The sequence below is a fragment of the Leptodactylus fuscus genome, chromosome 9, assembly GCF_031893055.1.
Source record: "Leptodactylus fuscus isolate aLepFus1 chromosome 9, aLepFus1.hap2, whole genome shotgun sequence".
In the NCBI taxonomy this organism is placed as follows: domain Eukaryota; kingdom Metazoa; phylum Chordata; class Amphibia; order Anura; family Leptodactylidae; genus Leptodactylus; species Leptodactylus fuscus.
Window position 1 is genome coordinate 28645227 of NC_134273.1, and position 24925 is coordinate 28670151.

At 41.7% G+C, this 24925-nt stretch overlaps 1 protein-coding gene across 3 annotated transcripts in view; it reads right to left on the minus strand.

Annotated features, from left to right (window-relative positions):
• The window catches only part of FLNB (filamin B), a 143603-nt gene that overhangs the window by 75195 nt on the left and 43483 nt on the right, over nt 1–24925 (minus strand). For all 3 annotated transcript variants that reach the window (XM_075287884.1, XM_075287883.1, XM_075287885.1), the window contains exons 2-7: nt 11906–12154; nt 11462–11559; nt 8954–9101; nt 7306–7424; nt 4457–4534; nt 1297–1459 (exon numbers count right to left, since the gene is read on the minus strand). In XM_075287884.1, coding sequence (XP_075143985.1) covers nt 1297–1459; nt 4457–4534; nt 7306–7424; nt 8954–9101; nt 11462–11559; nt 11906–12154 — 855 coding nt within the window. The remainder of the gene's footprint in view (nt 1–1296; nt 1460–4456; nt 4535–7305; nt 7425–8953; nt 9102–11461; nt 11560–11905; nt 12155–24925) is intronic.

A 24925-nucleotide genomic window follows, 5' to 3' on the forward strand; every position in this document is an offset into this window, starting at 1 on the left:
TCTGTCAAACTAAATATTTTCGGAGAACTGGCAGACTAACACTTCATAATCTGAATTGGCACCAAGACTAGGGTTCTAATAATCACTACCAGCTTAGGGAATCAGAAGTCATAAGACGCATGAAAAAAAAACTTAAGGAAATATTCCATGCAGATGCAAACTTGCTTTACAAATCCAGGATACAAGTGCGTTCTCCAGATAGTGACGACATTTCCTACATCAGGAATGCTGCTCTGTAATTTAACTCACTAGAAAGTAAACGTGTCAGGCGGCTGTGATCAGGAACTTTATTAAAACCCTAATGTGCGTGCAAAAGTTAGGGGAAAAAAACAACACATGTTTACAAGGGGTGCGGTGCTTCAGACCTTCCTCAAAGGAAGTAAGGTCCTGGATCACAACCTCCCAGGCAAATGGCACCAAGAGGACAAGAGACTGACATAACTGGAGAGGAGACACCTGTGCGTATAGGTTGCATGCAGGGTAAGGCTAAGGCCCCACGGGATGTCCCGCAGCAAAGAAGTGCTGCGGGAAAACCTGCAGCGGCAATGCATCACGGTTCTTCCTGCAGCACTTTAAACAGAAAGTTCGTGAAGTTTTCCTGTGTGGACTTTGTTACAACTATACCTATGGGGAAACCTCCAGCATTTCCGTAAGTATTATTGACATGCTGCAATTTCCAAACCACACCAGTTTTGGAAATCGCGGTGAGTCCGCACGGTGGTTTTTACCGCAATGTGGGTATGGGATTCACTAGAATCCCATCCACTTTACCTATACTGTAAAGTGCCCCGATTTTTCCCACGGCAGGCAAATTGCGGCGTTTCCGACCCGTGGAGCCCCAGCCTAAATTGGTAAAGAGTGGGAGTTTGGGGGCCTATTTAGCATCATAATCCATGATATGCCAAGTGAGAAGCGTTTGGCTGACAACCATTTACTGGTGCATGGATGGCAACAGTTGCAATATTAAAGACAGACGTTATTGTTTCTATAATGAAGAGTTCTACAATTTCCCAATATACTTTCTTTATCAATCTCTCATGGTTTTCTAGTTCTTTGCTTGCTGTCATCACGTGACCATGGAGCGATTTTTATCCAATGAAAGTAAGCAAAATGATCATCAGTAAGCAAAAATCTAGAAAATTGAGAAATCGATACAGAAAGAATATCAGAAATTTGTACAACTTTTCATTATGCAAACAATATTTGTCTCTCAATACTGCTCTAAAACTGGACAACCCCTTTAAGAAAACAAAAAAACTGAAACAATATCAGGAAAATGAAAAGGACAATACATACCTGCTGTATAAATGTCGAAATAAGTTGCTTTATTGGCGATATTACCAGTTGCCTCCAAGCCTGGCCCTTTAGCCGTCACTTTACTGGCGTCTCCTTGAGCTTTTTCAACGTTGACTTCAAATGGGCTCTTTGAAATGTGCTGACCGGCGAAGAGCACAGTCACCTATAAAACACAACAAAGAAAATACACAAGGAGTTTGGGCAACGCTCACGAGTCACACAACTGGGCTTAACCAGCTTCAGACTCAAGTGCGGAGTGTTAAAAGATTGACACCATCGTAAAAACCGGGGTGGGCTGAGGCCTGCCTTGGCTTGTTAAACATTACTTTTCCCAAACTGGAGATCAATCTAAAACCAGAGCAACAGATCAGAGATTTCACTGCTTTAAAGATGTGACAAAGGTTTATAATGCAGAAGAAATTAATGAATCTTACATCATCCGTTTACGACCAAGCTTTCGCTTTGATTTAACACTGACCACAAAAGTTTTTTTGGAACCAAACCCCAGACTTACTGAAGTGGAACTAAAAATGTAAATCAGAATTGGCTCCGGGGAGCGATGAGGTCATGACTGGACTGATTATGTCAACAGCTTGTTAATGACATCATCCTCACAACTTCTCCTATACTATATATACACACACAGTAACGGGTCACAAATCGGATTCCTATGATGGATGGTTTTGGAAATCACTTTTGTTTTAGTAGGTTCCGTTGTGTGAACAGGTTATATGGACTAATACATTGTATGAAACAAATCTCCTCCTGCAATTTATATACATGAACTCCACCGGGACTCTACAGATTATTATAGAAGGTCTTGCTTTTATGTCTGCCGAAAGGGGAGCCATTTTTAAGACTCATATTTATCACATGAGGCTTTTTATTAATAAAAAAAAAAAAAAAAAAAAAAAAAAAAAAAAAAAAAAGGCTCTCTTTATAGGATCTAACTGGTCTCTCTACATGACGCAAATCATTCTTTACTTCAATGAGAATTGTGTGTGTAATATTTCATTTCACCTGTGGAGGAACTGCAGGGAAATTTAACACTCTTAGTTATGTTCTCACAAAGATTACAGCTGATAGCTGGGGGGATGGCTAAGGAAATGGCTACGGAAACAGAATAGCTTTCGTAGGAACACCCTTCTAGCAACAAGGGATTTGTTCAGCATTTAACCACTTCAGGACCAGGCCAATTTCTGGTCCAGGACCAGGCCAATTTCTGGTCCAGGACCAGACATTTTTTTGTATGTGCGGATTTGAGGGCTGTAACAGTTTTCTCGTATGTCTCATTCAACTTATTTTTGCGTCTTTTTTCGGGGACACATAGGGCTTTATTTTTGTTTTTATTTTCGAATGTGTTATAATTTTTTTTTTTTTATATCCGGGAAAGTATAAACATAATAGGAGGGAAATTGTGTCTGGTTTTCACATTATTATTATTTTTTATTTAATAACACAAAGTGCTACTTAAAAACTTTATAAAAAAAATAGTTTTTCCTCTCAGTTACGGTAATTTTTATTTCGTATGGTGTTGTCGGGGGTGGGACTATAACCTTTAATAACAGCGTTTTATTAGCGCATTATTTTTATATATATATATATATATATATATATATATATATATATATATATATATATATATATATATATTTATATTTTTTTTTTCAGATTGTGTCCCCATAAGGTCATAAGAGATCTTTGGGGACATTTGATCACTTTTTTTTCTTTTTTTTTGTTAGGGAGGCAGATTTCCCCTACATTTAGCCTCAGTTGCAGGAGGAATCCAGCCTCCTGCACACTGTTCTTTACATTTACAGAGCTGATCTGTGTCCTGTAGGACCCAGAAGCTCTTGTAAGACACTGAGCCCGGCGGATCATGTGACCGCCGGGTCAGAGGGCGGCCACATCATGGCGGCGCCCATAGCCGTGTATACAGCACCCATTGAGTGCTGTATACAGAGTGATCGAGAAGACAGGGAAGGTAATAAACCTTCCCTGCCATCTCTCTGGGAGCTCCGACTGAAGTTACAGTTACGATCTCCGTGCAGCTGCTGTGTTCTGATTGGACGTACCGGCACGTCCTGTCAGAACTAGGCAACCACTTCCCGTACGTTTATAGTCTATGGGCGGTACGGAAGTGGTTAAAGATATAGCCCTGTTTAATTGAGAAGGATAGACTGCACTGGACTGTCATGAAGGAGTCAATGTTTCTATATAATCAGTAAGAACACCTTACCATCACATAAACACAGGAGGAAAGTCTAATAATAGGCCTCAAAATCTTTCAACATGCCTGTTTAATAACCTCCTGTTTAAAGAAGGAAAAGCAGCTCTGGAGCACATTCTACTGCTCCAACCAACAAGCAACCATGAAAGCTACTGCAGGTGCAGAGCCATGTAAGTGAATGGGACAGAGCTTACAGTACCTTTCCCAGTCACTAAACAGAGTATGATAATACCAAAACGCAGTTTAGTTAGAAGGCCCCACAGCCAATAGGGTGATCACAAGATTCCCCATATCCTAGTACCCAGCTGTGGGGAATCTAAGCACAAAATTAAGTACTGCACAATTCCAATGAAATAAATAGGTCATCCCTGTAATGCACTGATGTGCTGGATACTCCAGATCGTAAAAATGCTCTGTTCTATAAATTAAGAAATCCCTCAAACATAAAAGTGAAACACAAAACGCTGACTTAGCGGACATTGAAATCCTCCAGCTTGACACAAGATGGGTCGGTAAACTACCCGACGCTTACAAGGATATCTAATAGGGATTTAATTGCAGACATTAGTACAGCATCACGTACAAGCAGTGTTCCTCAGCCTGTGCCAGGATTTGAGGAGGCTGCCGCCAAGAAATGAAGTATGTTTTTCTTTAGGCATTTTTAATCTATTCATTGATTGTATAAACACCATTGAGTAGCAAAGGATGTAAGCCATATGAGTGCGGTATTATTCTCTGCATACACAAGTCACACTTATACGTGAGCAAACATTGCCAACCTCACTACAATAAAAATCCATAACACAAGGGCTTGAAACATTCCAAACGTGGACCTCCTCTTCAGCCATGTCCAACATCCTTATAATATAGATTCCTAACCGGTATAGGCCCATCTGCTTATCTGAAACCATTTACCCAGGCTGCCCTTACCTTATGGACACCAGTCACTTTAGGCACATACGCCACTGAGAAGGTCTTGTTCTTGTCGTTGTTGGCAGTGACCTGGGCCTAGAAAAATAAAGAGAAATCATTAAAGGGTAAGTGTGTGGACCTGTAAAAATGGAGCCCCACTAAATCCCCGCTCCCCCCCCAAAAAAAGTCTATGACACAACCTCCGATGATGTACCTTTGAAATCAATGGTGCGGGTGCAGACTAAGTCATCGAAATGTCAGCAGTGCTGAAGGTGTATTGGCACTCTTATGTGCAAAGGAAACTTTGATTTTGGGACAAGGGTTCCAGGCACTGGCTTTTTACTGAATTAGAGGATCTTTATTGCTTTTGACCGACCATGGCTGCTAGTCATTTATGATGGAGTTGGAGCAGGAGTCGGAGTCAGGCAGTGGAAAAATAGAGGAGTTGGAGGTTTAGCTTACTTGTCTACAGAACACATTATGAGCCTAAATGTAGGGTGGTTTCGACTATGAAAATAAAATAAATCAGGAAAGTATAGTCACCGTAATACTCTGATGGCTACTTCTACCAACTGCCCCATAACCATGCACATGTTCTCTTCTATTGGACAAGGGATTGGTCAGGTTAAAATCAAACATGCCCAATCCGAATTCAGGAAAGGTGGCTCCATACACATGACTGTCAATGACAATCCCAATAATATGGTCACGAATGGATGAGCTTAGTATAATAAAAGTGATATTGTGTGCAGCAAACTATAAGATTGTAGATACCTACATGACTGGCTGACACCGGCCACAACAGAACTATTCTCCCTTATGCTACTTGTCAAAATATTCCTTAAAGCTCTGTTAAAACGTTAACTCAACACGTGGTTACAGATACCACAAGTTCTCTTCATAGCTGAGTGAATCTTGATAAGAAGCGATGCCTGTCAGCTGAGAATGCAGTCATGGGAGATAATGTGATCTCGCTGGACATTACATTGTGTATTGTTCACCAGTTAACAGATAGAAAATCGTTATCACTGAAAAAAAATGCGAGACCGGTGAGAGCGCGAGATAGAAAAAAAAAGGGCAGGCAGTCACTAGAGGTGAAGGCCATTAGCAAGAAAGAGTAAGTGTCATTTGTCTTACTGTATAAGGTATAGAGTTGAGCTTTATTGCTCCAGGATTTTATTTTTATTTATAGTCAAACCTTAGGACAGGCCATAAATATCTGATAGTTGGGGGGCCTATCTAATAAGAGCCAAGCTGCAGTAACTCAGTTCAGCCACTACACAGAAAAGGGGTGTCTGCTTCCAGCTCTAATTTGTTTATCAGCTGTTCGATGCGGGTGCTGGGTGTCCGACCCTTACCGATCTCTTTTTGATGATCCATACATAGGCCCCACTGAGACAACGAAGGGTGGCTCTGCTGGGCTGGTTTACTTTAGAATACCCTTTTCCCCCGCATGGATTTATTTATTTTGCTTACTTGTAGAGCACCAACATATTCTGCAGCGCATTAGAGTGTCAGACATGATAGAATTTAGTATAATGGACTAATCGAGGGACACGTTGCAAAAAACAAGCACTGCACAGTTACTATAATGTAAAGTTAGAATTTCTTATATCACATGACTATGCAAGATGGACCCCGGGATCCATGAGTAATCGGTTCCAAGTCTACCCACAGATACCAAAAACCATGGATAGCATAATACGCTATTCCACACAATGCACAGAGCCAGAAGCAGATGGCTCAGCGCAGTGACTGTGCTACTCTGTTATAGGCTCCATCTCTGTACAGAGGACATAGAAACCCGCTTCTGTCTTTGTACACTGCTCAAAGAACCATGGATTGATGCAGGGTTCAAATGTCAACCCCAGCAATTTTATATTAATGACTTACCCAAAAGGATAGATCATTCATATAAAGATAACTGAAATCCACAGTTAAGGGAGGATAATTTTAATTTATAGCTTAGTGGGCGTTCACACTAGCACCACTCTCCGCCCACGGGTTTCTGTCCTAAACCCCGGGAAAATTGGACAGAGGACGGCTTGCCGGCGGTCAGCTTTAATACCCATTCATTTGAATGAGTTTATAAAGGTAAACGCTGGTGTCCATATGCAGCCTCTCCACCCGGAAACTGTTTTTTGGGTTTTTTTGTAGATTGTGAGCCCCATATAGGGATCAGAATGTACTTTTTTTTTTTTTTCTTTGTATGCCTTTGTAGAAAGGGAGGAAATCCACGCAAACATGGGGAGAACATACAAACGCCTTGCAGATGTTGTTCCTGGCAGGATTCGAACTCAGGATCCAGTGCTGCAGGATTGCAGTGCTAACCACTGAGCCAACATGTTGCCCCACCGTTTTTTTGGGTTTTCTTTTGCTCGGACATAGTACATACAAAGTTTCCAGGTGGAGAGGCTGAATATGGACACCAGCAGTTACCTTTAAAAACCCATTCAAATGAATGGGCTTTAACACAGACCACCGGCAAGCCACCCCCTGTACGTTTTTTCCGGGGTTTAGGATGGAAACCCCTGGGTGGACAGCAGGCACTAGTGTGAATGCCTCCTTTATTCTGTGTGTACTGTAACCACAGTGAAATTGCTGGTACTGTGCCAAGTTCATGGCTCTCTATGACTTAGGCTGTCAGCCTGAGGTATTGTACATATACCCGAGGGGGTAATCAGCATATCACAAGGGGGTGCTTGCACTTTGCTTACACTGCGGTTTTCGTAGGCAGCACAGTGGATGATCATGCTCGGAGATAAATTTAATGTGCAAGCCTAAACCAATTTACTAAAATTGTTAGAGATTATTGATGTCTAATACAGAATAATAGAAGAATTGTCCAATTTAACCCCTTGTGATACCTCTTCTCTTATTCCTTCAGGGTCTTCCACATAAACCAAAACCTCTCCTTGTCCAGCGCTGATTGTCTCCACAGTGAATGGCGCCGGTCTCTTCACCATATTCCCTGTGGGCTCCACACCTATAAAAACGATGATGATAAATCATAAAAAAAAAATAAATCTTCAACTGGAAACTTTAAATGAGAATTTCTAGGAAATAATCAAAATGGCCACTGCTGAGGCCGATACAGGGATGGTCACCAAGCCTACAGCAGTGACACATCCCAATCTGTCATATTACTATATAACACGGTGACAACAAAATGATAGAGCTGAATTTTTTTTACTTTGAGGATGAATTAGGTAACTCTACTAGAAAGCTTTACATAAGTTATGTGTTTTTTTTTTTTTTTTTTTAAACCAATATGGAGCATTCTTGAGCATACCCAAGGGTATTATTCACATATCAGAGTATGTGGGAGCCGCTGATATTCTATAATTCTCCAAGACAATAAAGACACTTAATCCCCCAGTGTATCTACAGACTGATCCATGACACATGAACATATGATATCATACAAACTCATTTTCTTCTGTTTTTCCATACATGTCTTAATGCGGCGGTGGGTGTGCTAATGACACAATTCACACCTTGTCTTTATACCACACCTTTGTCTATGGAGGATAAAACTTTCACCTCAAGATTAGTAAAATCCTGAACATCTCATGTAATAAGATAATTTCCCTGTTTATCCACTCCGACATAATATCATAAATGACATGGCGGCTCATGTTGTATATCTACTCTGTATTTACCAAGGAGTTCTTAAGTCATTAGGTCATCCCCATATAAAACTGTTTTTTTCTGTCTTAAAACCTCAAGAAGTTATGTTCTACTTGAGATAACAATCAGAAACCATTATATCAGATTTCTCTAAGAACAGCACAGATAAACATCAACAGCCACCCCTCCCCATAAAGAACATGCTAGATTAGGCCAGCACCTCGGGCGGCAACATACTGTGCTTGAGAACAATGGCTCCAGTGTGTTGAAATTCAACGTGCCTGACCATTCTTTTGGCCAACATCTGTCAATAAATACCAGCTGAACGTCCAAAACCCTGTAGCTCATTGACCAATGGATGACCAGGTAGACTTAGGGCACACCTTGCTAAGGTCACCACTACAGTATGTATAGCCTTGCTAGCTAGAACGTTGCAAAGGCATGCAATACAGATACGTTTGGTGAGCAATGAGAAACCTAAGGGAGTCCAGGACACTGAGACAAGCGAGTAGTGACACAGTGATCATCATCAAATGGGATTTTTGGGACTTCAGTCATCAATATGTGATCGGTGGGGACCATCACTGATCAGCTGAATGAGGATGCAGTGGTGATCAGGGGAATACTGCAGCATCTTTACTATATACCAAGTACAGCAGTTTATAGATCATAGGAGCTGTATCTGGCATTGCAGCTCAGCCCCATTAAATGGAAAGGGCCTGAGCTGCTGCTCCACCATGTTACTGAGGAATGTGACGTCACTGGCAAAGGGAAACCGTTGATTGTGGGAGTCGCATGCGCTGGATCCCCATAATGATCTATCCCAAGGATGGATCAGCAATAAATAAGTCCTGAAGATGCCCATAAAAATAGTGAAGTCTTTACCTCGACCATAAGCTCTTGCTTTTTTAGGGTTCAACTTGGGCTTCAAAGGTGCTCCTGGTTTAAGCTTAGCTTTTGGGAACTGTGACAGGTAGGTCATAACCGAGTGTTCATCTACATTTGGGTGGATAATTTCTTCTGGGGTGATCACCTAGAAACAAGAAGATCTGTATAAATAATATATCTGTGTACTTACAGCTGCTCAATACTACAAAACTACTACCTACAAAACTATACAACAGGTTGTAGGAAAACAAACGGCACCATGTTAATCTCCTGACACTACCCTGACTCCGGAGGTATCCGATCCCCACTGCTCTTTTCCAGTGTGTTATGACACAAAGCAAAAGCCTAAAGATGTCCAAGCAGATGTCCTGGTCACAGCATGGTCAGACTCACCAAGTGATCCGTGTGTTTCACTTTAATGGGACTAAATCGCAACATCAGACACTTCCCATAGGGACAACCCTTTAAGGCTAAGGCCCCATGTTGCAGAAAGCTTTTTTGTTTGATTTTTAACCAAAATCAGGAGTGGATTGAGCAGTAGCGAGAAGTATAAGAACTTCATATATTTCCCATTCCTTTTGTAGCCATCCCTGGCTTTGGCTCCAAAAACCGAAACAAAATCTGCACAAAAAAACCTGTTTCCTCAATGTGGGGGAATAATAATTTTAAAGAGATATCAGCGCTTGAAAAATAAATGTTCTATCGCCTGGTGATGTCTAAAATAACACGGCCCACAGATTTTTGACAGGGGAATGCGATGTTCCATGTTTTCTGGCAAAACTAAGCTTAGTGTGCAGAAGGTGCGTTTTACTGAAGTTGGATGTCTACATCAGGGGCTCTCTAGGAGGACTGTCAACTTAAGGCGTCATTAAAAGATTCCAGCGTTTTCTGAGTCTTTAAACATAATTTTCCTGGATTACTACTAATTGTAGAGAAACTATTATGAAGCACGCCTAACATCTGACTCAGAGTACATGATCTCTAGCCTTTTCTTTTATAAGTCAGTGAAAATTGGGCAGAAACTCAATATCAGTGAAATAATCTTGAATATCAGGTTTTGACATCGACAGGCAAAAGAAACAAAGCAAAAAAAAAAAAAAAAAAAAAAAAAAAAAAAAAAAAGTATAACTTTAGTAAGAGGCGCAAAGTACAAATAAAATTATACATATTCAAAGCATAAATTATGAAAATAAATATATATATATATATATATATATATATATATATATATATATATATATACGCATATACACACACATATACACTCACCAGCCACTTTATTAGGTACACCTGTCCAACTGCTCGTTAACACTTAATTTCTAATCATCCAATCACATGGCGGCAACTCAGTGCATTTAGGCATGTAGACATGGTCAAGACAATCTCCTGCAGTTCAAACCGAGCATCAGTATGGGGAAGAAAGGCGATTTGAGTGCCTTTGAACGTGGCATGGTTGTTGGTGCCAGAAGGGCTGGTCTGAGTATTTCAGAAACTGCTGATCTACTGGGATTTTCACGCACAACCATCTCTAGGGTTTACAGAGAATGGTCCGAAAAAGAAAAAAAACAGCCAGTGAGCGGCAGTTCTCTGAGCGGAAATGCGTTGTTGATGCCAGAGGAGAATGGTCAGACTGGTTTGAGCTGATAGAAAGGCAACAGTGACTCAAATAGCCACCCGTTACAACCAAGGTAGCCAGAAGAGCATCTCTGAACGCACAGTACGTCGAACTTTGAGGCAGATGGGCTACAGCAGCAGAAGACCACACCGGGTGCCACTCCTTTCAGCTAAGAACAGGAAACTGAGGCTACAATTTGCACAAGCTCATCGAAATTGGACAATTGAAGATTGGAAAAACGTTGCCTGGTCTGATGAGTCTCGATTTCTGCTGCGACATTCGGATGGTAGGGTCAGAATTTGGCGTCAACAACATGAAAGCATGGATCCATCCTGCCTTGTATCAGCGGTTCAGGCTGGTGGTGGTGGTGTCATGATGTGGGGAATATTTTCTTGGCACTCTTTGGGCCCCTTGGTACCAATTGAGCATCGTTGCAACGCCAAAGCCTACCTGAGTATTGTTGCTGACCATGTCCATCCCTTTATGACCACAATGTACCCAACATCTGATGGCTACTTTCAGCAGGATAATACGCCATGTCATAAAGCTGGAATCATCTCAGACTGGTTTCTTGAACATGACAATGAGTTCACTGTACTCCAATGGCCTCCACAGTCACCAGATCTCAATCCAATAGAGCATCTTTGGGATGTGGTGGAACGGGAGATTCGCATCATGGATGTGCAGCCGACAAATCTGCGGCAACTGTGTGATGCCATCATGTCAATATGGACCAAAATCTCTGAGGAATGCTTCCAGCACCTTGTTGAATCTATGCCACGAAGAATTGAGGCAGTTCTGAAGGCAAAAGGGGGTCCAACCCGTTACTAGCATGGTGTACCTAATAAAGTGGCCGGTGAGTGTATATATTAAAGAGAGCTTTGGATTACCTGAGGGACTCCGAGCCAATCGTCTGCTTGCTGCATGGCTTCACGGGCATTATCGACTGGCTTTTTAGGGTCCCAAGTCTCCCAGTCAGGACACAAACCTAAAAATAGAGGTTATTCTGAATGATGCTGCAGAATAGGAGCATTCATTTGTACCCATTATTATTTCCTAATTTATTGGTTCAAATATGATCAGTCCAAGTCAATCAATCATGAATTATCAAAAACCACCATCATCCAATCATCCGTAGATCCAACCAAAAACAAAGTATTTAGCAATACATTTTAACAAGGGGGCAGCCATTCACAATCAGATCAGCATGTATCTGGAAGTATACATATACATGTATCTCAAGGAAGAAAAGGTTACTGATAAAATTCTAAATTGTTAATGTTTTATATTAATATTCCACTACAATTCAATATTCTAATCTCTGCAAAACTTACCTGGAGCACAGCTGTCCACCAGGGCACCAAGGGCTTTGCCATCTTGCCAGTTCTGATTGAAATTGGTAATGGGCAAATAGGGGATCTTGTTCTGAATCCAGCCCAGAAGCCTCTGTTTTGGGGTTTGATTTTTTGTCTCCTCGTCACCTTCGTCTTCCCATACAGGCATAGAGATTGAGTAGTGTAGAATAAGGGTCCAGATAAGGCCAAGGATCAGCTTCAAGTTTCCATCCACAATAGCTTTGCTGTCTGGAAATAAAAATGGAGATGGGCATAAGAAGAAAAAAAATATACATAGTACAATATGTAATTTCATAAAACACAACAGTTCACTATGGTTTAGAGGCCTTATGACAATAAATTAGTTGTGGTCTCATTGACTACACAACCAAGAAACAACTAAAACCACTTAAGGCTAAAGCCCCACGTTGCGGAAAAGCTGCTTCCTGTTGCAAATTTTGCAGGTTTTTTTTTTTTTTTTTTTTTTTTTTTTATATATATACACACACTCACCGGCCACTTTATTAGGTACACCATGCTAGTAACGGGTTGGACCCCCTTTTGCCTTCAGAACTGCCTCAATTCTTCGTGGCATAGATTCAACAAGGTGCTGGAAGCATTCCTCAGAGATTTTGGTCCATATTGACATGATGGCATCACACAGTTGCCGCAGATTTGTCGGCTGCACATCCATGATGCGAATCTCCCGTTCCACCACATCCCAAAGATGCTCTATTGGATTGAGATCTGGTGACTGTGGAGGCCATTGGAGTACAGTGAACTCATTGTCATGTTCAAGAAACCAGTCTGAGATGATTCCAGCTTTATGACATGGTGCATTATCCTGCTGAAAGTAGCCATCAGATGTTGGGTACATTGTGGTCATAAAGGGATGGACATGGTCAGCAACAATACTCAGGTAGGCTTTGGCGTTGCAACGATGCTCAATTGGTACCAAGGCGCCCAAAGAGTGCCAAGAAAATATTCCCCACACCATGACACCACCACCACCAGCCTGAACCGTTGATACAAGGCAGGATGGATCCATGCTTTCATGTTGTTGATGCCAAATTCTGACCCTACCATCCGAATGTCGCAGCAGAAATCGAGACTCATCAGACCAGGCAACGTTTTTACAATCTTCAATTGTCCAATTTCGATGAGCTTGTGCAAATTGTAGCCTCAGTTTCCTGTTCTTAGCTGAAAGGAGTGGCACCCGGTGTGGTCTTCTGCTGCTGGAGCCCATCTGCCTCAAAGTTCGACGTACTGTGCGTTCAGAGATGCTCTTCTGGCTACCTTGGTTGTAACGGGTGGCTATTTGAGTCATTGTTGCCTTTCTATCAGCTCGAACCAGTCTGGCCATTCTCCTCTGACCTCTGGCATCAACAACGCATTTCCGCCCACAGAACTGCCGCTCACTGGATGTTTTTTCTTTTTCGGACTATTCTCTGTAAACCCTAGAGATGGTTGTGCGTGAAAATCCCAGTAGATCAGCAGTTTCTGAAATACTCAGACCAGCCCTTCTGGTACCAACAACCATGCCACGTTCAAAGGCACTCAAATCACCTTTCTTCCCCATACTGATGCTCGGTTTGAACTGCAGGAGATTGTCTTGACCATGTCTACATGCCTAAATGCACTGAGTTGCCGCCATGTGATTGGCTGATTAGAAATTAAGTGTTAACGAGCAGTTGGACAGGTGTACCTAATAAAGTGGCCGGTGAGTGTGTATGTATGTATGTATATATATATGTATATATGTATATATATATATATATATATATATATATATATATATATATATATATATATATATATATATATATATATATATATATATATAATATTATTGAGCCAGGAGTGAATTACGGTCAGCAGAAGGCCTGGCAAAAAAACAAAAAAACAAAACAGCTTTTCCACAACATGAGGCCTAACACTGTGTGGCCAACTTCAACTCCTAGAAGTTTCTGTATTTCCTCCTCACACGTCAGATTTTGCCTCCATAACACATACAACGTACCCGGACAAAGTTCTACATCAGTAACGCACTGGATACACGTGTCAAGCACAACTACATCTGTCCATGAAATTGATTTGACAAGGAACATAAAAAAAAAAGATTACAGTTAATCCTTAGCGAGAGCCGACATCTTACATCTGACAAGGAGCTACTGAAACAACGTGGAAAAAAAAAAAAAAAAAAAAAAAAAAGTTACTCTACAGGATTCCCCATATCCAGTAAAATCACTATAGTCCGACTCCCGTAAATCCAGCAAGTCCATTAGTCCAGCAAAATACTGTCTAAGAATCTGAACTAACAATCTATTCTAGATGTTAAGGTTAAAGGGTTGTCCAGGATTAATCAAACATGGCTGTTTCTTTATAAAACAGCACCCCCACTGGTTGCATCTGGTATTGCAGTTCAGCAACATTGAGGTCAACGAAGCGGAGTTGCAATAGCACTCACAACCTGAAAACTGTCATGCTTTTCTAATACTGGACAACACCTTGAAAGCCAAGAGTCCTTGTATTATATATATATATATATATATATATATATATATATATATATATATATATATATATATATATATATATATAGTATATATATGTACAGGATATAACGGTCCCACCATGAAGAGCCCAGGGTCAGAATAATAAGCCCTTCATTCAACGGGGCACCAAATTTCCATCAGACTATACATTAGATGGCTGGTTTGCGTAGCCAAAAAGATTGTCTGCCGAAAACTTTTCACCTAATGTGTACTGCCAGCTGAACCCAATGATTTCAGCAGGACAAACCGACGACAAAGTTTAATAGATCTTAGCCTGACATTTGTCAAACGTTGAGGGGAGTAGGAGGAGTGAGCGGGCTGGTTTAATTTTAAACATGCCTGATCCCTTGTTCTTAGACAGGGTGATGCCGTCTAGCAGCAGCGTATTCCCCTCTCCTTACCGGGAACACATGCATGCATGTGTATGGAGGAATTGGAAGGAATAGCGGTTACATATACACATTTATGTTCTTTTTGGGTGGGATGTCTTCTCATTGACCTTATCCAAGTGCGTACAACTATTACTTCAAGACCTCTTTAGTGGGGGATGTTAGTAAAAAGATTCCATGTCTAATTTTCAATAACCTAAAAAAATCAGTCTGGAACAAGAAGACCTTTCACAGAGTCTCCGAGCACAAAGACTAAAGGAATATTTTCTTTGTTGAGTGTAATAAGTGTAATCAGCGGTGGCACATAAGCTCCATGCGCCCAGAAAGAAGGTGCCAAGTCATGGCCAAACCTGCTGCCAAGCCCCAGCCTACTCCTGTACTATGTAATAGGAATGATGGGGGCACCGAAAAAACCAAGAGGAAATCAACAGACTGGAAAGTGGGGGAGCCAGACACTGAGGGTTTCATTACAAATATCACATGCAGGCGGCCTGACCGCGAATCCAACTTAGCCGGGCCTGATCACAAGAGACGCTCATCAAATAAGTAACTGCATAAAGGAGGGAAAGATGAAGGTATGAAGAAGCAGTCCCTGTGTGGCTGCGGGTCTAATGGCCTGGACTGACAGCAGATAAAATGTTCTATTACGATTGTTTGGAATTAAAAGACAAATGGGGGACCTGGACCCTCGGGAAGGAAAGCCATGGCATTACTGATATACATGGCACTACTGACACACATGGCACTACTGACACACATGGCACTACTGACACACATGGCACTACTGACACACATGGCCTTCTTTCTGAGGTGATTTTGGCGGGAAAGAAAGCTTCACTGTTGATAACTGGGCAGATTTTAATGACCTACTGATGGCTTCTAAGTGGCCGCTGTCAGAGCCAATGACACACAGGTCTGGGGGAAGAATTTCCTTTTGACCTGGTGACAGGTTTTGATTGGTTCCTAGGATCACAGGGAAATTTCCGTATACCTGGCAACCATTTATTGACTGGTTAATGGGAGCACAGTGGGGGGGATAAAAGAAGGTTCAATGCTGGGGTCTTCAGTAATGGAGGTGCCCACCCGAACGTGGATACTTTTGTCTAATGGTAGGTCATATAATCCTATATCTTATGACAAACACTCACCTCCAGCCCTCAGGATAGGTTATTAGATGTATTATTGGTGGAGCTCTGACTGAAGGGACCGCCACCAATCACTAGATCATCAAGAGCGCCCCCCCCCCCCATTACAGAGACAATTAAATGGAGTGGTGGTCACGCACATGCCCTGTCGCGCAACCAACGGTTCCAGACCCATAGACTGGATGGCAAGAGAAACGCGTGAGCCCTGCTCCATGGGCAGCATAATGGCTCAGTGCACTGTGGACTTGCAGTGCTGGACTCCTACACAACAAGAACATTGTACGGTCTTCCCTGTGCATGCACGTGTGTGGATTTCCTGCGGGTACTCCGGTTTCCTCCGACACTCCAAAGTCATACGGATTGGGAATTTAGATTGTGCGTCCTATAGGGGAGAGTGCCATAAGGATTAGGATGAATCTACCAGTAAGGAGAAATAAATACTTACTACCCCCATTCTAATCTGACTTCCATGATGTAATTAGGATGCCAGTGCCTCAAGTATGCACACCAATAGAGGGCACTGACTGAGAATGTGCAAGTCTATCTTCCATTATGTAATTAGGAAGACAGAGTCTCAGTCAAGCAATACCTATAGAGGGCGCTCCCTTTAACATCATGCCGACCTTCTCAGAGGCCTTTGTTGTCTAAGCCTCTCACCTCTGCCAGATCAGTCCTCTCCGCACCAAGCTGATGAGATGCAAGTACATCGAAACAGCGGTCTTTGGCTGAGAGACTGTATCTGATAAAATCCCAACATCATTGCAAACAAAGGCCTCTGAGAAGGTCGGCATGATGTTAAAGGGAGCGCCCTCTATTGGATTGCTTGACAGACTGTCTTCCTAATTACATCATGGAAGATAGACTTGCACATTCTCAGTCAGCGCCCTCTATTGGTGTGCATACAGACTGGCATCCTAATTACATCATGAAGACAGATTTGCATATTCTTCCCATACCCCCATTCTAATAATTGTGCGAACCCCGACCCAAATCATACATATCAACTAGCTGTGCCTTTAAGGTGATAGGGTTATTGGTCAACTTTCTGAAAACTCATAGTTCTATAGCAATAGGCAGTTGACAGCCCCCCCAAGCCCCCAGCTGCGGCAGCTAACTTGCTGTCACTCAGCTTTCCCTAAAACAAACATAACCAAGAGGCTGTTGAAAAACATGACGGAAAAGGACACCAAGAAGACATTTTGTTAATTAAAGGGGAAATGCCATTTAATGATTTCCGCACAAACTTTGCAATTCTCAAAATACAAAAGCAGAATAAATAAATAAGAGAAAGGAAGCGTCGCTCCGCTGTTTACATACACGAATAATGGGCTGAAACAACTTCCTTCACCCAGGGAAGCAAAAACAGAAATCAAAGCCCTGCTTCAGATGTGCACGGAGAAGACGCGCCATAAAGACAAATCATTTAGTGCAAGTTAATAGAACATAATAAACACCTTGAAACCTGTTCAGGAACCAACACCCACAACGGCTTTGTTTACACCAAGCAGAATCCGTAAAACCTCCAGGCATATGCTGCAGAGACTACTCCTTTCCAATAGGAGGGACAAGAATTTTTTTTTTTTTTTTTTTGCAAGAGACCTGCAGCATGTGAATATGCCCTACATGGCAGGTTTCGGGGGCTGAACGCTATTTGGAATAGATTACAGAACAACAAAGCTTAGAAAAGTTAAGGCAATTGAGGACAAGACTGATGAGGATAATGATGATTACTCCAGTGTTTGCCGCCTGAAAAATAAATCACATCAGGGTATAATCCAGGAAGAATGGATGGGATAAGGTTTCCAACCATGTCAAATTTTGACAAAAAAATAAAAAATACCAAAAGCCTTAAAGACAACCTGTTGGATCTTCACAAAGGTCTGTTTTTGTAAATACTCCCAATGAAATACACCTGTGTGGTGCTGTTCCTCAGTTATACCTCCTGGCAATGTACAAAAAGTGTAAAACTAGTCGTTACCATTTGCCTTTCTTATGAGCCCTGTCCCACACATAGTCTGACACATGCCTTCTTGATACGAGCAATACTCAGAGAATGCTCAGAGAATTAACAGACTGATCCTCCATAGAAACCCCTGAATGATCAGAATCAAAGACCAAAATAAGGTATCATGAACCTATGGCCACTTGACTCTCGCTTGACAGTTAATATCATGGGAAAGAATCAGACAATTGGATTTCAATAGGTCTGATCCTTTTGTTTTTAGGACTGCTGCCGCCAAAGGAAAGTTTTTGATCTCTCCTCGCATATGCATGATGGGATCAGGAGAGATAGATGTTCAGACTAGTGGTGGTTTAACACCTGGTAACCTCACTGCTCAGCTGTTCCTAGCTGCTGATACACAGAGACTGGAGCAGGAAGCAGACAGTGCCATTCTCTATGCAGTGGCCAGACCAGGTATTGCAAATCAGTTTCCATTCCTTTAAATGAGATCTAAGCTGCAGACTTGATTCAGCCACTACACAGAGAACAGCGCTATCCGCTTCCTGCTTCAGTTTCACTGTATCAGCTACTGAAAATAGGTTAAAAACAAAACCACACACCAAGACGGGGGTCCTGAGCGTCAATATTTATAGTCTTAAAATCCCCTTTAAGTAGAAGAACAATTTTACAAGGGTTAACTGTGCTAAAATAATTAGATATAGTCGATAGAAATCCAATTCATCACTTGAAACAGTCAATCGTGGAAACTTTTTGGAGCTAAAATACCGCAATAGGAACATTTTAATAATATGAACAACTCTGCTGCAACCAACTTTCCAGAGATCCTGAAAGGCACCATTTATGAGTCACATTTGTTTTGTATACTTCTAATGTATATTTAGGACACTGGAAAATACTTTCAATGTTATCACTGAAAAGAACCACAACTATGGCCACAATCTGCAATAGCACTCGATAACAAAAGGGGCCGTGCGGTTTGTTGATTTCTGGCCCAACGCTGTGTTGTGTCGGGAAATGTTTCAGGCCGACAGAATTTCTAGGTAAACAATTAATTCCTCTCTATCAATCTTCTCTCACCCCTAGACACTAGGTTACACAGTGCAGGCTTTGTATGGGAGCAGTCAGGAGGGGGGAGGCTACTAGCCCCGGCTCCTGGCACACAGAGGTTATAATGTTATGGCTCCAGCCAACATGTGTGTGGTCTGCAGGCTCAATGCGCTGGCCCTCTGCTCCCGCCCGGCCAATTACAGATTTACTGGCTGCAAATACTACACTCAACAATATGGAAATAAAACTGGAAGGCAATACAAATTATATACATTAAAACTGTATAACAAGGCAATTTTAAGAACTAGTGATGTCATATCATTATGTAGGAAAAAGATGACATGTGTATTACTATACACCAAGCAGAGGGTGCGGTTCTGCAGTTGTGCCCTAGCTTTGGAACCCAAATAGGAGGACAAAGGTCTTTGCCCCATATAAAATGACCAGTACTATAAATGACAGTAGTACTATAATGATAGCCGGTACATGAAAGTTATACTCTACATCTACCCGTACATTACAATGTAGGACACAACAGAAGGTTCTTTGGACCAATAAACTCAATAAAATACCCAAACAATTGGGGCACATTTTTGATCTAATCTTCCAGCCAATTTTAGTGAATCTGACCCAAAACAATTCTAAGGAGATTCGCTCATCTCTATTACTGTTCTTATATTTGGACTAGTGTCTGGGCAAAACTGGTAGGTTACAAAAGTAAGGCCTATTAAATATGGAATGTCTAATGTTCTCACGTTGACCACGTCATAACCACCAAGCCCCCAGGCCTTCACCATATAGAAGTACACAAAAATAGAAAAAAGTTTTCAGCTCACCCTTGTATATAGAAATATCGGCTTGTAGTAATGAGTTCGGGGTGCACGGCACGCTCTATTCCTTTGAGCGTAACGGAATCCAGTAGAAGAAGAGAAAGTTCACCGGCAGCTCTCCGTGGATAAAATAACTTTTATTGTGAACACATCATAAAATGACAAAACTTTGATGTAAATAATAAATCAAAAAAAGAAAAAAAGAAAAATTCCCCTAAAAAACGCAGACGCGTTTCGGAACGTCTGTTCCTTCCTCAGAGCTCTGAGGAAGGAACAGACGTTCCGAAACGCGTCTGCGTTTTTTAGGGGAATTTTTCTTTTTTCTTTTTTTGATTTATTATTTACATCAAAGTTTTGTCATTTTATGATGTGTTCGTGGATCAAATATAACTTTTATTGTGGAGAGCTGCCGGTGAACTTTCTCTTCTACTTCACCATATAGCCTCTTGCACAGGTCTGAGCCTTAAGGCACCTCCTACCATTTGTGGCATGGGTCTCGCTCTACAAGTCCACCATAGCTACCATGCTGCCTCTCATTAGACGTTTCCTTAAGTTTGGTCCCAACTAGAATTTGTGTATTATAAGAGGAGGAGGAGTTGGGGGCCACACATCCAGCCCCCTTCAAGAAAATCAATGCCTGTGTCAATACAAATGCAGAAATGGATGATCTGGGAGTGGGAGAAGAGGCCTAATATCATGGCAACCAGCAAAAAAATAGTTTGCAAAGTTCCTAGATGACCCATTTAAGAACTTTGGAAGTCTTGCATGTGCAAGCCTTGGAACATAGAAGGAAGCAGCAGGTTACGAGCCTCAGTGCAGGGCGATGGTGGAATGCTGGGTCATTGCTATGGTTATATGTTACTCAGTAATCCAGAACAAGGAATAGTGCAAAGGATGGAACAAATGATGGAAGGTATCCCAGAGCTTTAAGTGCACAATCTAATGCGTGAAGATAAACAAATTCTTAATTAACTATTTCCACTACTGGCCTGAACACCCAGTAATAATCCGGTCTTATCAGTCCTGAACACCCAGTTATAACAGGGTCTTATCAATCTCAAACACCTGCCGCTTTCATTGCAGGAAGGAAATTGTACAACAGCATCAGTGCTTGCAGCAGAACAATAGTTAACATGTAAAACAGCAGTTGGGTAACTCATACCTCTAACAAAATGGTGTTAGTGGGCCTTGAATTTTCCATATGATAAAATGAGGATCTAAATAAGCATATCCCTGGTGGTTTACAATCTATTATCAGTCCAGGGAACATTGAGGTTATTCCTACTGCAGACCCGAGGGGGCAGTACACTAGACACCAAGCACAATATAGGGTAAAGGTATAATCACACATGTCTGATTTGCATGCTGTAGATATTTGACTAAACAATTTAGCATGGAAATCTGAGACCCAGTTCACATCTGCGTTCAATATTCCATTTGAGGAATCCCCTTGGGAACCCCCGAACGGAAACCTATACATATAGAAAAGTGGTTACCTGGGAAAACACACGGACCCCATAGACTAGAAGTGGGTCCGTGTGGTTTCCGTTCGGTTCTTGTATGAAACACAGAGAGAAGAGTGCCGCTTGGGGACCACATGTTTTCCCAGGTAACCACTTTTCTATGCGTATAGGTTTCCATTCGGGGGGGGGGGGGGGGGGGGGTCCCCCCGAAATAACGAATGCAGATGTGAACCGGGCCTGAGGTTTACACTCAGTTTTCTGCTGTGGATGTGTGCAGTAGATCCGAAAGAGGATCTGAGATTGGGGGTTTAAGACCAATGGTCTGTATTCAAGTCCTAATGAAGCCCCCAACTAGCTCCAGTCTCCTAATAAATCAGGGGGACTTCTGTGCCTCTGAATGGAAATCTATGCCAGTCAAGAACTGGTGCGAGATAGAATAAATTTGTTGGGCATGAGCATCCTTGATTTGTGTGCCAAAGATGTACCACAACCATTCCAATTTACACCAATTCCTGGAATACGGAGTATAGTAAATTCCCCCCAACAAGTGCAAATTAAGTATACGCTATTTCTATAGTAAAAATTTTTTCCCCCATTTATGAAGCCAAGAAGTTTTCACCAAAAAAACCCCCCAAAACACAAACAAAACTGTGCACTGCTGTTGGATTTCAAAACAAAAATGTGTGACCGATCCTCGTTGGGTTTTTTTTTTTTCTTCCTAAAAAGTGTTCCTTTCCTTCACTTACATGACTGCTTTTGCTCACAAACCACCCGGGCTGAGCTGGACAGGTGTGGCACTATATTTAGAAGGTAGCAGCCATGTTACTGTAATCCTGTACAATCCCTTTAAGTGATCTGACTGTGGACTACAATATAAATAGAATAAAAAAAAAAAACGTATAAAATAAAACCGGCGACACGCCTGGCATGGTTACCACGTGGGAAGAGATTTCAGACAAATACAGAAACACCAGAAGTGAACTTTTGTACATCCAGCCATGACAGATCCACGCAAATACACCTACAACAAGCAAACAATAATGCTGGAGGGACTGCCATTGGAAGGCCGCTCCTGTGTCACGCCCAAGATATTCATCTCTCCTGACTTTACAGACAAAGCTCTGGAGAGGTTTCAGAAGCCAAATATGCAGACAGAGTTAATGATTCTCAGAATTTATGCTGACCTAAACTGGAAGGTCCTTCCTGCATCGGTGAACACCAGGGAAGGCAAGAAAACTTCAACAGGTGCTACAGCGTATCCAAGCCCCGCACAAGAGAAAGGTTACCGAGTGGGTCAGACTGCTAAGTACAGGAGTAAAGCTCAGACTTATTATTCTAAATTTTACGTCACATTGACTCATGGAAAGCCACATAAGATTGGGAAAAAGGGCCTGTTTCCTTTTTTGTTCACCCAGAAACAATGCCACTCTTTTACATGGGCTGTGTCGGGTACTGCAGCTCAGCCCCATTGAAGTCAATGCAGCTGCAATATTCAAGCACTGTGTAAAGTCAAGCGAAGTTCAATTTCTAGGTTAAAAAACCAAACAAACCTAAAACAAAAAAACCCCAAAAAACAAAAGACACAACAACCCTCTTTTCCAGTCTCAGTTATTCTATTCTATTTGCTAGTCTTTGTGCAATGTATACCAGTTGGAGATCAATTGATTGAGGAAGTTCCAGTTAGGCAGTCACTATAGGCAAAATGTGGTATTACATACTGTGTGCCCATGGGAAAGGGCGCCCATATAATACACTGGGCATTGAATTCTCCACAGGTGGCATTGCAGGTACATAGCTAAAGTGGAACAATCCCATCAATATTTGTTGAACAAGAAACTTACATATATGCATGTCTATGAGTTTATTAATAGACATGATAATGAATTAATGGGGTCTACAATACAGATCATTCTGCCCTTAGGATAGGTCATCAATATCAGATCATTGGGGGCCCACCACAGATCCGCTTACTGAGAGGACTATAACATCTGGAAACGCTCTGTGGCCTGCTGATCGGGGACAGTGTCATACATTTGAATGGGACCAAGTTGTAACATGTGGTCAATGGACGTGATGTTACTGGTCTGAGCAGCTGATCTGCAGGGGTCACAGGGTACGAATACTGATGTCTACACACTAAAGGAGTCTTGGACAATTCAGTGTATTGATATCTACAAAAGGAGAGAGGAAATCCAAAAAAATACACCCATTAGAATAAAAGGTTGCCGAGATGACGTCATAAACTTCCTAGGAATCCTGGCCGTCCTGTAATCTATATTATAGCGCTGACTAGTGTGTGGCGTCTGGACAGATCATTCTTCACATAGGATCTCCCTTTCATCGCTGCCTTGATAATGGATTATACTACAATAATGTTTGTATATATTGTGTAGTCTCTCATTCGGATCAAGGAGTCCTTTTCACTTAATTGTACTTCATGGACTAAACAGGTCATTATATGTGGAGACCCCCATGTATTCCCTCTCTTTGAAAGTTTAGGATCTGTTTAATTACTTTAGTAAGTCGGTCTAGAAGTTTCACTCCTAGACATACGTCACAAAATTCCACAGACGACAGATTGACTGAAGCTTATTGCAGGCACCTATTAGGGCAGCAGACAGGAGGAAGTTGCTGCAGGGATCGAGCTAAATGTAAAGGATGTGTCTACACCAAGAAATGTAAGGACTTCAAAAGGATTTTAGTTCTTAAATTTCGTATATATTTATTGTATGCTAAAAACTGCCTTTTTGGGCCACCCTAGCCATAAATGAAGATAAAGTACGCCATCTACACTTTTAGGCTAGGACTACAAGACAACCAGTGGCGTAACTACCGGGGGAAGCAGCGGAGGCAGCTGCCACAGGGCCCGGGACATTAGGGGGCCCGGCGACAGCCACTGCGTTTTTTTTTTTTTTTATTAATAGGCAGTTACCGGCTAAAGTAACTCCAGCCTACTTACGTACCGATCCTGGCAGGGGCCGGGATCGGTAAGTGACACCGCAGGCCCTGCAAATATCATTATTATACTCAGGGGTCTTGTCTTTTCAGGAGCACCAAGGCAATTCCAGTCATGACCTGAAGACCCAAGTGGAGTAGTTCCTTAAAAAATAAATGGCAGACCCTTTTTCTTCAGATCTAAGGAAACCACTTTAAAATAGAGTTTGGGGTTGCTGAATATGGGCTTAGCCAAGCATTTCCAGAAGTAGCCCATGCACAAGACTTGCATTCCCAGGGCTAGCACAAGAACTCTTTGGGAAGGAAAACGTACAGGACTGAAGTCAGACGCAATTACCGTCTCATTCTATAGATTTCCTAATATATAGCAGATGACTACAATAAACTAAAGCAAACACCAGCACATTAAAGGCAAATGTAACCCATTACAAAAATATCCCTCAAAATTGTTACAAAAAAATAAAAATAAAAAGAAAAACAACATCCAACAGAAAGTTAATTTCCAGGACTCTCACTACTTCAATGGATTCACTATGTAATAGAAGTTACAGCTACAAGATGCCAAACCAGTTTTTCTGTGTATGACAAGGTCAAAAGGTTCCCCAGAAAGTGCGAGCCAACAAAATTAATACAGAACAAGATGTTTTTATACGGAAAAGATTCCGAGCCGCAT